General features: G+C 42.3%; 1 protein-coding gene across 3 annotated transcripts in view; it reads left to right on the forward strand.

The window, feature by feature from the left end:
- The window catches only part of IFT52 (intraflagellar transport 52), a 16,347-nt gene continuing 1,194 nt past the window's right edge, over positions 1 to 15,153 (forward strand). For 2 of the 3 annotated variants that reach the window (XM_074842905.1, XM_074842906.1), the window contains exons 1-13: positions 1 to 283; positions 1,139 to 1,226; positions 1,490 to 1,619; positions 2,484 to 2,559; positions 2,646 to 2,717; positions 3,562 to 3,688; positions 8,970 to 9,056; positions 9,733 to 9,801; positions 10,502 to 10,656; positions 11,674 to 11,761; positions 12,831 to 12,939; positions 13,438 to 13,583; positions 14,757 to 14,796. In XM_074842905.1, the coding sequence (XP_074699006.1) occupies positions 165 to 283; positions 1,139 to 1,226; positions 1,490 to 1,619; positions 2,484 to 2,559; positions 2,646 to 2,717; positions 3,562 to 3,688; positions 8,970 to 9,056; positions 9,733 to 9,801; positions 10,502 to 10,656; positions 11,674 to 11,761; positions 12,831 to 12,939; positions 13,438 to 13,583; positions 14,757 to 14,796 (1,306 nt within the window). In that variant the 5' untranslated portion in view covers positions 1 to 164. The remainder of the gene's footprint in view (positions 284 to 1,138; positions 1,227 to 1,489; positions 1,620 to 2,483; positions 2,560 to 2,645; positions 2,718 to 3,561; positions 3,689 to 8,969; positions 9,057 to 9,732; positions 9,802 to 10,501; positions 10,657 to 11,673; positions 11,762 to 12,830; positions 12,940 to 13,437; positions 13,584 to 14,756; positions 14,797 to 15,153) is intronic. The other variant, XM_074842907.1, reaches the window with a different exon arrangement.

Consider the following 15,153-nt stretch of genomic DNA (forward strand, 5'->3'; position numbering starts at 1 on the left):
GTTGCTAGGCGGCGCGCGCCGGGGGAACGGCTGCCGTCCCCGCTCGCCGCCGCGGCGGGGAGCCCCCCCCCCACACCCCCCGGGGTACCGGCGGGGAGCAGGGGCGCTGGAGGGTCGCCTCACGTCCCGAGAGCTGGCGTCCTGCGGCAGCCCCGGGTGACCCTATGGAGAGGGGCCTGCGGAACGCCATCGTCTTCAACGCATCCAAAGGGGAGACGTTCACTCTCGCCAGCAGCTACAAATCCCTGCGGAAAAGGCTCCGCGGTAACTGGAAGATACAGAGGTGAGGAGCAGCGCTCTCAGTAACTTGGCGGCTTTTTTTTTCGGAGCGCTGGCGCGGGAGAGAAGCCGCCATTCTGTGGTGTGAGGGCCCGTGGCGGGCAGGACCGGAGGCCCGCGGGGGTTTCTCGCAGCCGCGGGAGAAGAGGCTTCTCTCGGCCTGCCCAGGCCGCGGGCCCGCCTCGTCCCCCGCCTCCCCCTCACCGCTGGGCAGCCCGGGGCACCTGCAGGCCCTGGAGACATCCTGAAATTTGCGTCTGGTCCACACTGAATCCCCGAGTGCTCTTTGGGGATGTGTATCGTAAGGCAGGATCTCCTTTCCGCATTGGTTGCGCTGTGGCGTTAGCTGTAATTTCAGTGTCGATGCTGTGCATAGCTGTCTTTGGAGCTTCTAGATATCTTACCTACAGAAGAGAGAGAGCGTAAATTATAAGGATGAAATTCAACTCCTTTGAGTCTTTTCTTGTTTGAGAATTTGGGATAAAAAGAAACCAGCCGTTGTGCATATGGTATTGCCTATCTGTCCATTGCAGAATGTGTCTAGAGGACAACAAAAAAAGAATAAGCAGAAGCTCATCAGGTGCAAAGTTTAATAGCAGCTGTGGTGGTTTATACCAGCTCTGGATCTGCCACAGTACCTTTGTAGAGGGGCTTTACTATTTACTGGGCTACAATTTGTAAGGATTAGTTTTGCTTGAGATGTCAACTTTAAACCCAGATAAAAGGATGTGAAGTGACTGGAGTGATTTGCTTTATGTTTATTTGCCAGACCTTTTAAAAAAAAAAAAAAAAAAAGAGAAAAAAGTTGTGGCTTAGGACTATATCCAAGAATAACATGTCTCTATTAATCTATTCATAGCTTAAAAGATGAGATCACTTCTGAGAAACTGTTTGGGGTAAAATTGTGGATTACAGCAGGGCCAAGAGAAAAGTTCAGTGCTGCTGAGGTAAGAAGTCAATAATTGTTTGCAAATTGGTTATGTTTTAAGATTTCCTTAATGTGAAATAGAAAACAGCAACACAGAAGACTTTGAATAGCAGTTCTTCAAATGAATTTACACAAATGGAAATTTTAATGCTTTTCTCATAGGATCAAGTTCATTGCAAGTAATAAGAATCACTCACCTTCCCTCATCTCAGTATAACCTCCTGCAGTCCTGTGTGTAGCTTCTTTCACATGTGTTTTTTCTGGATCTTTGTTGTCTTCTAGTTTTCAGTTCTGAAGAAATTCCTGGAGGATGGTGGAGCCATCCTGGTGATGCTAAGAGAAGGCGGGGAGTCCCGATATGGCACAAATATTAACTTTTTGTTAGAAGAATATGGGATCGTTTTCAATAATGGTAATGGGGCTCACTGATACCTTTTATTCATCTATTTTCAGCAAAATCTAAAGTGCAGATTCAGCCTTTGTAGATATAAGCTGAGCAGATCCCTGTCACAAAGTAGCTTTTGGCCTAAGAGGTGTGTTTTTCTGGAAATCTACATGCACACGATGGTGTAATACTGGAGCACACTCAGGGCTCTCCATGCGCAGAGTACCTGACAACAACATAACTATCTCCGTTCCTTTGCTGTAGTTTTTAGTTTTAATGGTATTTAGTAACAAAAGTTAATTCTAGTGACATTTCTTCGTTAAAAAGCCTGTCATTTAAAACATTTTTCCATGCCTTTTAATGGATTGAATCATTTCATGCTCACCCTGAATGAACAGTGGCACTTTTCTTTAGCAGACCAATAAAATGCCATTCATTAGGTTTTGTACTGCCACCGTAAAAAAAACCCACCGAAACAACTGTGTCTCAGTGTACGTAAAATATTTTTAGTATCTTTGGTGGCATTTCTAGACTATGCTTTTTTTTGCATCAACAATATTCGATTCATCACGCTTTTGAGCTTGTAAAACTTGATACATATTCTTTTAACTGGATTATCCTTTTGCCTCTTCTGCTTTGCAGAAGACACGGGGATGTGCTTATTTTTCATATTTTTATTTGAACTTGCAAATATATTCCTATTCTAAATGTATATGTCCAAAAGGAAATGGTAGTGAAGGCTGATTTGAATTCTTTTGGGAGCCACGTGCCAGCTTTGTGGTGTTAGAAGCAAACACTCAGGAATCCAAGGGCTAAACTCACTTTTCATTACTATTTCTAGCACACTGATCAGCTAAGATGTGAATTTCTTTATTTTTTCCTTTCTTCAAGATGCTGTAGTACGAAATGTATATTACAAGTACCACCACCCAAAAGAAGCACTTATTTCTGATGGAGTTTTGAATAGGTAAATATTTGGAGTATATAAATCTTTACATTGACTCTTATAATCTGTATTGTTTTCAGTAAGTTTTACTTTTTACCATCTTGTAGGGGAATCAGTGAAGCTGCAAGAAAAACAGTGCTTGAGACAACAGATGAAGATGGAAGTGGAAATGACGCACAGTAAGTGTTTTTCTTTGAGGAAGCTGATGTGAAACTATTTAGAAAAACTTGGAATTAGCAGGTGTGTAATCTAGCAGGAGTATGTTCTTGTCTTGAAGTTTTCTAATATATTTCTTATGTCAGCTTCTTGGTCCTCAAGGTTACATCTGGAAAACACAGTCTGTTTAGTAGTGCTTGATAACCCATGAAAGAGCAGGAGTGATAGGTTTTGAAAGGAATTACTACTCTCCTACCAAATTTTTTTTGCCCCTAGTCTGTGGATTTGAATTTGATTAAACAATGTATGTATGAATAACCTCTAGATGGTGTGTAGTCGCTGCAGGCATCTTTTTAAAGAGTCTTAATCCAGGGTAAGATAGACACACTGCAATTTTTAGCTTTCCATTCCTCTGTACTGCAGAGGAGTGAAAAGGCATTGAGAAGAATACAGCTTTTTTGTAAACAACTATAAATGTTTGTACTCTTCCTTGCAGCTAGTTTTAGATAATAAATGACCATGCAGTTGATTACAAGGAAAAACGTAAGTGTAAAAACAATTTATGTAGTTTTGTTCCAGAATATATATTCATCTGTAAGTTAAATACCCCTACCCTTCTCTCAGATACAGGAGTGTGCAAACAGAGATCAAGAGTGTTCTTTGTTCCTTACTTAAGACAAATTGTCAACCTGGAAAAACTTGTAGAAAGAGACTGAAATGTCGTTACAGTGATCCGAATGTTTGAAAGCATTCCACCACCGGTGCATAATTACAGTTTGCACTTTAGGCATTCAGACTGAGTTTTATAAGTATGTCCAGCCTACCCAATACATGCAGGTACTTACGGAGTTTCTGTATTTCCTGCAGAGCTCTCACGTTTGTGTATCCATTTGGTGCCACACTGAATGTGATGAAACCAGCAGTGGCTATTCTCTCAACAGGATCTGTCTGCTTCCCACTCAACAGGCCTATTCTTGCTTTCTATCAGCATGAGGTATGATTCTGCATGTAAAAAAACACGCATTCTCCCCCTACCCCACATAAAAATTGTGAGTGCTTTTTCTGGGAGTACTCACAAACCCAATTCTATTTCTTGATGCATCTGCAAACTGCAGATGAACCTAGTGACTCCTGCCTCCTTTGATGGGAAATGTCTTTGCATGGAGTTCAGGGAAGAATTAATTTGATGGTCAGCACAGATTATATACTTGTTTGGTTGATAGATGGATATTTTTAGTTATTCTTTAAAGTCTGGGGTTTTCCCCACTGTTTTAGTGATCATATAGTAAGTAAGATTATTGTTATCTTCATAAATATGCCCTGTTGAGTTAAGGAAGAGGACTGTCACCTTGGAACCAGTAGATTTTTTTTATATGTTATCTTACCCATGCAGCCCTGTTAATTTATAAACAAAAATTCAGCAATCCAGTAGTAGTTGATGGGTACAAACAAAGGATTAATATAGTTAGTGAATGTAAACACGTTAACACATTTTTACTACGTAGATGAGTTTCTAACACTACTGTGGGTTTTTTTGATATCTTTGTTGGGAAGGTGGTTTGTTTTTTTCTGAGGATGCCCAACTTCATCCCCCAGTGTTGTGGCTGAAATAAGCTCTGTAAATTGAAGACAATCCAGCAGCATGAAGTGAACTTACAAGTGCACTTACTGCTTGTGTTTTATCTGCAGCTGTCAGAGTAACATATAATAAAATCCCTCCACCCACACAGTATTTGCACATAGATCCAGTGGATCCATAGACTCATGCCTAATTCTGCACCCATGATAATACTGAAATTATTTGCATTAATGATAGAGTTGTCTTTTTGTGATATAAGGCTTTATATAACTTAGATTTCTTAACTCTACTGGGTTTATAACCTTGCTGGTTGGCATTCTTGTTTCAAGACTGTGCTTGCCCCTTTATGTAGGGTCCCGTGTGCTTCACCTAATCGGTATGGAGAGGAGAGTTTTCTTCTAAGAACTGTAACAACTAATTATGCTGCAAGTGAAATCCATATAATTTGCTTGCATCTCCATGAAGTGTTTTGGATGGGTTGATTGCTGAAGTGTAATAGGCTTGTGCAGTGGAAACCATTACACACAGAATCACAGAATGGTTTGGGTTGGAAGAGACTTTAAAGATCATCCAGTTCCACCCCCCCTGCCATGGGCAGGGACACCTTCCACTAGCCCAGGTTGTCCAAAACCCCGTCCAACCTGGCCTTGAACACTTCCAGGGAGGGGGCAGCCACAGCTGCTCTGGGCAACCTGTGCCAGTGTCTCACCACCCTCATGGTAAAGAATTTCTTCCTTATATCTAATCTAAATCTACCCTCTTTCAGTTTAACACTGTTACCCCTCATCCTGTCCCTACACCCCCTGATATAAAGTCCCTTCTCACCTTTCTTGTAGCCCCCTTTAAGTACTGGGAGGCTGCTATAACGTCTCCCTGGAGCCTTTTCTTTTCCAGGCTGAACACGCCCAACTCTCTCAGCCTGTCCTCACAGGGGAGGTGCTCCAGCCCCCTCATCATCTTTGTGGACTCCTCTGGAGCCACTCAAGCAGGTCCGTGTCCTTCTGATGTTGGTGCCCCCAGAGCTGGACACAGCACTGCAGGGGGGGTCTCATGAGAGCGGAGTAGAGGGGGAGAATCCCCTCCCTTGGCCTGCTGGCCACACTTCTCTTGATGCAGCCCAGGACATGGTTGGCTTTCTGGGCTGTGAGCACACATTGCTGGCTCATAGGCAGTTTTCCATCCCCAAGTCCTCCTCTGCAGGGCTGCTCTCAATCCACTCATGTCCCAGCCTGTCTTTGTGCTTGGGATTGCCCCGACCCATGTACAGGGCCTTGCACTTGGCCTTGTTGAACTCCATGAGGTTTTCACAAGACCCACCTCTCCAGCCTGTCCAGGTCCCTCTGGATGGCACATCCCTTCCCTCCAGCGTGTCACCGCACCACACAGCTTGATGTCATCGGTGAACTTGCTGAGGGTGCCTCGATCCCACTGTCCATGTCACCAACCAAGATGTTAAACAGCACCGGTACCAACCCCGACCCCTGAGGACGCCACTTGTCACCGCTCTCCACTTGGACATGGAGCTGTTGAGCGCAACTCTCTTGAGTGTGACCATCCAGCCAATTCCTGATCCACCGAGTGGTCCATCCATCAAATCCATGTCTCTCCAGTTTAGAGACAACAAGGATGTTGTGTGGGACAGTGTCAGAAGCTTTGCACAAGTCCAGTAGATGAGGTTTGTTGCTCTCCCCTTATCCACCAGCACTGTAACCCCATCGTAGAAGGCCACCAAATTTGTCAGGCACCATTTGCCCTTAGTGAAGCCCTGTTGGCTGTCACCAATCGCCTCCTTATTTTCCATGTGCCCTAGCAGAGTTTCAGGAGGATCTGCTCCACCATCTTGCGGGGCACAGAGGTGAGACTGACTGGCCCATAGTTCCCCAGTTCTTCATTTTTTCCCCTTTTAAAAATGGGGGTTATGTTTCTCCTTTTCCAGTCAGCGGGAACTTCACCAGACTGCCAGGACTTCTCACCTATGACAGATAGTGGCTGAGCCACTTCATCCACAAGTTCTCTCAGGACCTGCAGATGCATCTCATTAGGTCCCATGGACTTGGGCACCTTCAGGTTCCTTAGATTGTCTTGAACCTGATCTCCTACCGTGGGCAGTTCTTCATACGCCCAGTCTTTGCCTTTGCCTTCTGTGACTTGGGCAGTGTGGTTAGAGCACTTACTGGTGAAGACTGAGGCAGAAAAGTCATTGAGTACCTCAGCCTTCTTCATGTAACCAAGTAACAAAGTCTCCTGTTTCCTTCCAGAGAGGGCCCACGTTTTCCCTAGTCTTATCACGACGTACCTGAAGAAGCTTTTCTGTTGCCCTTGATGTTCCTGGCCAGATTTAATTCTGTCAGAGCTTTGGCCTTCCTAACCTGATTCCTGGCTGCTCGAACAGTCTCTCTCTACTCCTCCCAGGCTACCTGTCCCTGCTTCCACCCTCTGTAGGCTTCCTTTTTGTGTTTGAGTTTGTCCAGGAGCTCCTTGTTCATCTGTGCAGGCCTGCTGGGGTTCTTACCTGACTTCCTCTTTGTTGGGATGCATTGGTCCTGAGCTTGGAGGATGTCGTCCTTGAATGTTAACTAGATTTCTTGGGCCCCTCTTCCCTCCAGGGCTTTATCCCATGCTGCTCTGCCAAACAGATCCCTGAAGAGGCCAAAGTCTGCTCTCCTGAAATCTGTGGTAGTGACCTTGCTGTGCACCCTCCTCGCTGCCTTAAGGATCTTGAACTCCACCATGTCATGGTCCCTGCAGCCAAGGCTGCCCTTGACCTTCACATTCCCTACCAGCCTCTCCTTGCTGATGAGAACAAGGTCCAGCATTGCACCTCTCCTCATTGGCTACTCTATCATTTGAAGAAGGAAGTTATCATCAATGCATTCCAGGAACCTCCTGGGTTGCTTGTGCCCCCCTGTGTTGCCCCTCTAACGGATATCAGGGTGGTTGAAGTCCCCCATGAGGACCTGGGCTTGTGAACATGAGGCTGCTCCTGTGGGTCTATTGAGGGCCTCATCCACTCGATCTTCCTGGTCAAGTGGCCTGTAGCAGAGCCCACTATAACATCTCCTCTCCCTGCCTTCCCTTTAATCCTGACCCATAAGCTCTCAGTCAGCTCCTCATCCATCCCCAAGCAGAGGTCCCTGCACTCCAGCTGGTCACTGACATAGAGGGTGACCCCCCTCCTCGTGTCCCCTGCCTGTCCTTCCTAAAGAGCCTGCATCCTTCATTCCCACACTCCAGCCATAGGAGCCATCCCACCACACCTCCGTGGTGATGCTAAGAAGATCGTAGCCCTGCAGGCGTGTGCACGTCTCCAGCTCCTCTTGTTTATTCCCCGTGCTACGTGCGTTTGCATAGAGGCAGTTAAGCTGGGCCCTGATGAAGCCGACTTACTGGCTGGAGTGGCTGGAATTCCTTTGTGCTGCCCTTCAGGTGCTCTCCTGCTGACCTGTGATCCCTCTCCAGGCTCTGGGCATCTGTTGCTGGCACTGGCATCAGACTGGTAGGAGTGGGATGGATTGAGGTTTCCCTGGCCCGGCAGCTTTAGTTTAAAGCCTTCTTCACCAGCTTGGCAAGCCTATGGCCAAAGGTGCTCTTCCCCTTCTCTGACAGCTGGAACTGATAGTTCTTTGTTTGATGTAATACTATGACATGAATGTCAAATAGATGGCATAATTTTTCCGATCTGGATCAAGGAAGTTATAGACACAAGGGTAGAAGAGAAGCCAGAGACAGAGGTTGTCTCAAGCAGAGAAACTTGGTAGAAGGAAAACAAGATCTCTTGGAATGAAAAAGAGATATGGTAAAGAATAGCAACACAAAGTGAAGGAATGGAAGGTAAGAGCAGAGGCTACTACCCAGTTACACTATTGTGGGTAAAGCATGTAGAACTCAGGTTAAAATCTGGCAAAACATGGAGTATGAAACATAAGAAATTTGTTAAACAAACTGGAGCTTTGTTTGATGTGTCTTCAAATTAGTTACAGCAGTATTCATGGTTGTATTATGCTGTGAGTTTCACAGTCAGTGCAGGGAGTGTCACAGGGTTTCTTGTTCTGTTGAAAACTTATTATTTCTTACGTATGTCCCTGTGGAAGGATTAAGGGGTAATCTTAGAGAAGACTTCCAAAGATATTTCATGAATGCATTTTCATGCATGTTTAATTTAGCTAAATTAAAATATGATGACCTGTGTATTTTGCATTTTATCTCACAAAGAATAAAATTACCAAACTCTTCTCTCATTACCTGACATGAATATGTGCTATATTGACATGCACACATGTCACTGGCCTCTAGGTTACATTCTGAACACTGAAGAATGGGTTGCAGAAAGTTAATAATGCATTCATTTCACTTAATTCTTTTATACTTGATTGAAAAGAGAATGTTCTTTTTCTCCAAAATAACCTCGGTGCAGCTGTTGTTGATGATACTGTTATTTTTTTTGATTGCCAGACAATTGTCTGTCTACTCTTATGAGATACAGATCAGTATTTTTAAAAAATTTATGAGCCTTAAAAGCATATACGCTTACAATGCTGCTGCACTCTTGTGAGCTTGCGAAGTTTGAAACTGCTTTTTGCCACTACTTATTCCAAAATTTCCTATTTCTTTAAATCACTTTGTAATTAGCATTAAGGGGTGCCTCTCAAACGCTGATTTGGAAGGATTTTTGCTGTATTGTATTCTTTGTTGATAGAGTCAAGGTGGCAAGATGGCAGCGCTGGGATCTTCCCACATGTTCAGTGATCAATATTTAGATAAAGAAGAAAACAGTAAGATCATGGTAAGTATGTTTTGGTTTGTTTTTATTAAAAAAACACCTTAGTGGATCTTCACAGCACTTACAAAGCATTTCAAGCTCACTAGCTTCATCTTAGAGCAGGGCAGCTAAGAAATGGATTCAGTATGGAGATTCTAACCCAATACTAACGTCCTCAGGAATTTGTTAGAGCACAACTAACAGGAAGGAGTTTTTAAGCATATAGTTTATGTTACAGGACTCTGAAAAGCTTTTCCTACTTCTGTTCACCACTTTATTGTTACTAATATGTAAATATTAAGTAGGGGTTCTTTTTGTTTACTACTTTTTCTTAGTTTCTTTAGTACTTGATTATGGCTACTGATTAATAATAAACTTTTGCACATATAGCTTCTGATACCTGGAGATCGTAATGCACTTCCTAAAGTGGGGTGTGTAACGTTGTTATGTGCAGGAAGGGAAGTTTCCTCCTGAGGTGTTCCTGAAAGTATGCACCTCATACAGAGTATGCTCACTGCCATGGCTCATTGCTTCCATATGTGAATACAAATGAAGTTTTTATTTTGTCCCTAGATATTTGTTACCCATATTTTTCTTCTTTTTCATGCTATGTTATTTAATAGATTTAATACGAATGTTTAAGCTTAATGTAGGATGACTTGGGCCTTCCAGAAATCGATTAATTTTTGCCCTTCTCCAGGATGTGCTTTTCCAGTGGCTCACAACATCGGATATCCATTTAAACCAGATGGATATGGAGGACCCTGAGGTAAGAGAGATCCATCACAGAAGGTGAATAATCGTGTGACCTAGCAGCACCACTTTTGGCAAACTGAGTATTTAGCACAAAAAGGTTAACAGCTGGATGGATGCTGTTGTTGTTTCAGACCCTTTATACAGGGTCTAAGATCGAGTAGACGGATTAGGCATAAATAATAATGGTATTGTATCTCTCAGACTTAGACTGCTATTCATTTTCAGATTTCATTTGTGAAAGTCTCTTTCCAATTTGCCCGTATTTATGAGATCATTTGCTGCTCCAGTGTAGTGAGTCTGCACTTTGCTCTGAGTCCTCAGCCTAGAGGAACGTGCAGGAAGTGAAGGCAGATTTTCTGTATATGAGTAGGGATCAACCTCTGTATCAATTTTAGTTGTTTTTTTCACTGATGTCTGCAAACGTTATTTTTATTTGGAAATACCATATGTGATAAAATTCTATACTCTGTGTGCATAAAAAGAACAACAGAAATCCAGGTACAACGTCCGTGTGGCGAGTAGCTTTACAGCTGAGAGAATAGAGTTTGCACAGTTTACTAATCTAGTAAGCTGCACTGCAAAGGGTCATACCTGGTAAAGAGTGAAATAATTATTTCTAGATGAGATTTTAGGTGAGATATAAACTAGAAAGAGACTATGTAAATGGGTTGGTCTTTTAAAATCATAGGTGTGTGTATCGGTGTGTTGTTCAGATTTCAGACTATACCCTGCTCCCAGATACAGCCGCACTGTCTGAGCAGCTGCGAGTCTGTCTGCAAGAAGGAGATGAGAACCCAAGAGACTTCACAAAGCTGTTTGATACATCCCTTTACCAGCTGGATACAACTGCCCTCCCTTCAGTTATCAAGTCAGCAGCTGTGATTTATTTACTTATTTTAACCATTCTGTATTCTGCATTTTCTGTTTGTGCTTAACTGTGTCTGCTTAAGAGCGGAAGGGACTGAGCTGTAGACAGCATTCTGAAAATGGATGTACCAGAGATTGATTTGTACAGTGTGACAGTGATGTTTTCTCTTGATTCTTGTCTTAGCTGTACTTTCTGATGTTGTTTTTTCCTTTCTTTCTGACTACTGTTTATTCAGTGAACTGTTAGTAGAGCTATCTGCAGTGATGTTGGGTACTTTCTGGAGTGATAACTGAGAGCTAGTTGTTTTACCACTTTTGAATTACTTGGCATTTACTGAAGCTGCATTTCATTCATCTTTGCATTTCCCGGTAACTGTGTCTTGAGGTTTATCTGCTGCTCAGTTTTACCACTTTTTGTATCACTAGCAGCTGTGTCCCTCTCAAATCATCTGTTAACCCGGATCATGTATGAACATGTTGAATAGTGGCAGCCTTAAAACACAGATTCCATGAAACCACTGTTGTGGACACCCTTTCTTCTTACTCTCTATTCCTTGTATTTTCACTAGATGTGAATTCAGAGTGGAATCTCCCTTCTGATCTCATAACAAATAATTTTTTTTTAAGTAGCTTTTGGTTATGGACTTCCTGAAAAACCTTTTGAAATCCCAAGTCTGCTCTCTTTGAACTGGATCACTTTTTCTTCATGCACTTCCATCCCTTTAAAAGTTGCTTGAAGAAGTGAGGTGTGACTTCCTTTTTTATCATCTTATATATCCAGCTATCATTATTCTTCTCTGTCATAATTTTAACTAATTTGCTTGCTATAGAAGTCAGTTATTACTGAAACGTAGTTCTCTGGTCTCCTCCTTAAATTAGACATGCCGTTTTTCTTATGCTATGACTGTGCATAATGTTGACCCTGGTGTCTTCATAAAAATTCATCTCTATAGCCTGCGAGTGGAAATGGATGTTGTATCATTTCTTCTCTCATACTTTGTCTTTTTCTGTGCTGCAGAGCTTATGAACAGCTGAATGTGAAACATGAACCCCTCCAACTCATTCAGCCTCAGTTTGAGACTCCACTACCTGTCCTCCAGCCAGCTGTGAGTAGTCTCTTTGCCCATACAGCGCATGGAGAACCCTTCTGTTTCATGTAAAACCTCTGTGTGTCATTTCCATAGTTCTTTAGAAAAAAAAAAAAAAAAAGACAGGGACCATCTTTTATCAAAGAGCACTTAGTTGCACTTCTGATGTTTATCAACAGAGATTGAAAATGTAGCACCTGGTACTATAGCAGAAGGCCTTGTGTGTATATAAGCCTTTAGCTGAGTAGTGGCTCCCAGTCCTGTGAGGTGCTGGTTCAGCCTTCGCTGTAAAACAGAATGTGGTATTGCAGAAAGCAGCGGTGGTGTAAGTAATGCACTGACTGCTGCCCGGGGAGGAGCCAGTCTGTCCCTCTCTTCTTCCATCCCCATACCCTTTGGAGAAGTAGAAAGTGGAATGTTGGTCTTTTATACAGCAAGGGCTGGCCAAACTTTTACCAGCAGAGATTTGAGCTGGCAGCAACAATGCGAGCTATGGTGGTGTCAAACTTATTTTGAAAAGTGGGCATCTTTGAGTATCTTAAGTTTTGCCATCATGGCTCCATCCTTCTTTACCTTGGCCACTGAGAAAGCATTACTGGGATCTTTACAGCTGCAGGGGTGCAACTGGAAGTAGTGTCTCATGTGCTGCCCTTTAAAAACACAAGTACAACTTGTGGTGTAGGTGGTGACTGCATGAAGAAGAAAACACTCTTACCAGAATTAATGTGAATGTGTTTCCAAGATGAGCTGTTAACAGCGAGCTCAGTACCTCAGCTATCTCAGCTGTCACCTGGATCTTATGGAGCAAAACTAAAAACAAACTGCAAATGCAGTATGTCTAGTTGTGATGCTAGGTGATAATTCTGGCGTACTTGTGACTCAACTCATCTGGAATATTCACTTATTTTTACAAAATATAAATAGATTTTTTTAAAAGGTATACCTTTGTACTGTGGTCTTTGGAGGTGCTTTTGACTATATAAAAGGTTTCTTCAAGTCCAATCTAAGTCTTAAACTATTGTCTTAGAGATCTGTAAAGTATAAGAAAAATATTTGGCAATAAACCTTGCTAATTCTTCTCTTCAAGGTTTTTCCACCTGCTTTCAGAGAATTGCCTCCTCCCCCTCTGGAGCTGTTTGACTTGGATGAAACTTTTTCCTCTGAGAAAGCTCGTCTTGCAGAGATTACAAACAAATGTAAGCGGAGCAGACTGATTATTTACACGTTTATAAAGTCCCAAGGTTTTGGAGGAAAATTGTTGTTTTATTTAATTTTAAAACATGGGCCTTGTTTATGAGAATCCACTGCTCTCATCCTGGGCCAAGAAATTGGAAGGCCTTGGAAACTGTAACAGGACTTTATGTACCATGACATTTTATTTAGTTTGTTACATTACATTTTATTATGTTTCTGCCTGCTGTTTCCTGTATCACACATAAATTACCTTGCACGCTCGTGCTGATTTATTTCACATCTTTTTGTGCTTTGAAGTTAAAATGTTAAGGTCTTTAAATCTAAAAATTTTGAGAAGGTACTAGCTGCAAGAATACATCATGGCTAGTCCACTGAACTTAGTTATAGGACTTAACCTCCCAGAATACCAACAACAAGCAGAGATTCATAGTACATTTTTGCCCGGCTGATACGGGTATGTGTGATATTCAACTGGCACCTTCTCTGGGATGCTTGTTTAGGTACTGATGATGACCTGGAGTTTTACATACGAAAATGCGGTGATATCCTGGGAGTAACAAGTAAACTCCCAAAGGAGAAGCAAGATGCCAAACATATCCTGGAGCACATCTTCTTCCAAGTGGTTGAGTTTAAGAAACTGAATCAGGTATTTTTAATAACAGAATTACAAGTGAATGGTTGGTAGTATCAGCACTGAGGCTGGTTGTATCCTTGTAGCAGCTACACTTGTCACAGGCAAGAGGTATGGTGATGTGTTAAGATATTTGTTGTATAATAAATTAGACCAGTGAAGGGTGATCCAGAGTACTTATGACTGTTGATCTGTGTAGAATGTGTAGCGCTCAATTTAAGTCTCTCATTTATTTTGATTGGGGCGATGTTGTGGTTTAAACCTGGTTGGCAGGCAGACACCACACAGCCACTTGCTCACCCTTCCCTGCCCGGGGATGGGGGAGAGAATTGAAGGGTTAGAGGTAAGGAGACTCATAGGTTGAGATGAAAACAATTTAATAATTGAAATAAAATAATAACAATAATAATGATAGTAATAGAATATCCAAGCGAATGATGCACAATGCAGTTGCTCAGCACCCATCGACCAATGCCCATGCCATTCCTAGCTAGTGACCCCAGAGGAGAGAAAACCCCGAAATTGCAATCCTGGAAGAGAGAGAGCAGCTTCCTGGCCAACCCTCATCTATAGACTGAGCATGATGTTATGGATATGGAATATTCCATTGGCCAGTTTGGATCTGTTGCTCTGGCTGTGCTCCCTCCCAGCTTCTTGTGTACCTGAGCACTGGTAGGACATGGGAAGTTGAAAAGTCCTTGATTTCTTAGCAACAGCTAAAAACATCAGTGTATTGTCAATATCTTTCTCATACCAAATCCTGTACTGAATCTGAAACACTATTCTAGCTACTAAGAAGAAAAATTAGCTCTATCCCAGTTGAAACCAGGACAGAGAATTAATACATGCAAGTGTAGTTTCGGTAATTTCAGCTAAATACAGTTCATGAACGGTGCGTTGTGTAACAGTGGTGTGCCCTCATGAATGTTCACAGTGCTTGCTAATGCTCCAGTGTAGATGTAAACCCCTTGTTACTCACGAGTAGTGCCGTGTTGAAATAATTCATTATAGTAAATTTGATGCTTCAGAGTCTGTGTGGAACGTATTGGCAGATCAGGTGTTTCTACTCACAAGTGTTCCCTGTTTCTCAAATAGTCTAGTTAAGAGAAAAATCTGACATTTCTGCCCTGTTATTAAAATTATTTTGTTTCTTTTTTTTTTCTCCTTTCTCTATTTCCCTTACCTAAGGAACATGATACTGACACAAGTGAAGCTGGATTCCAGAATGGTAACTGAGACCTGGCTTTCACCAGTTTGAGATTGACCTTTTAGTAAAAACATACTTTTCCATTTTTTTCAACCTCTGTGTTCAGTATATTGATTGGGACTGTCCCAGTAGTCCACTGAATGTTTGGATCATTTATGTGTAGTAGTTTGGGTAATTAATGCCTTTTGAAGAAGTGCTTGTATTTTGCAAGCTCTTTCCAAATAATTTCCTATTTTTCTACTTCTTTATTGAAACTGTAATTTTGTAATATATGAAAAAAATCTTATACTAAGAAAATGTGGTTCTGGTCCTTCTTTCTGGCTCCTGTATTTATTTTCTTGTAGTCAGGCTTACTGTGGGTTCTCCCTCTGTACATGT

Source organism: Strix aluco, chromosome 17 (assembly GCF_031877795.1).
Source record: "Strix aluco isolate bStrAlu1 chromosome 17, bStrAlu1.hap1, whole genome shotgun sequence".
Taxonomy (NCBI): domain Eukaryota; kingdom Metazoa; phylum Chordata; class Aves; order Strigiformes; family Strigidae; genus Strix; species Strix aluco.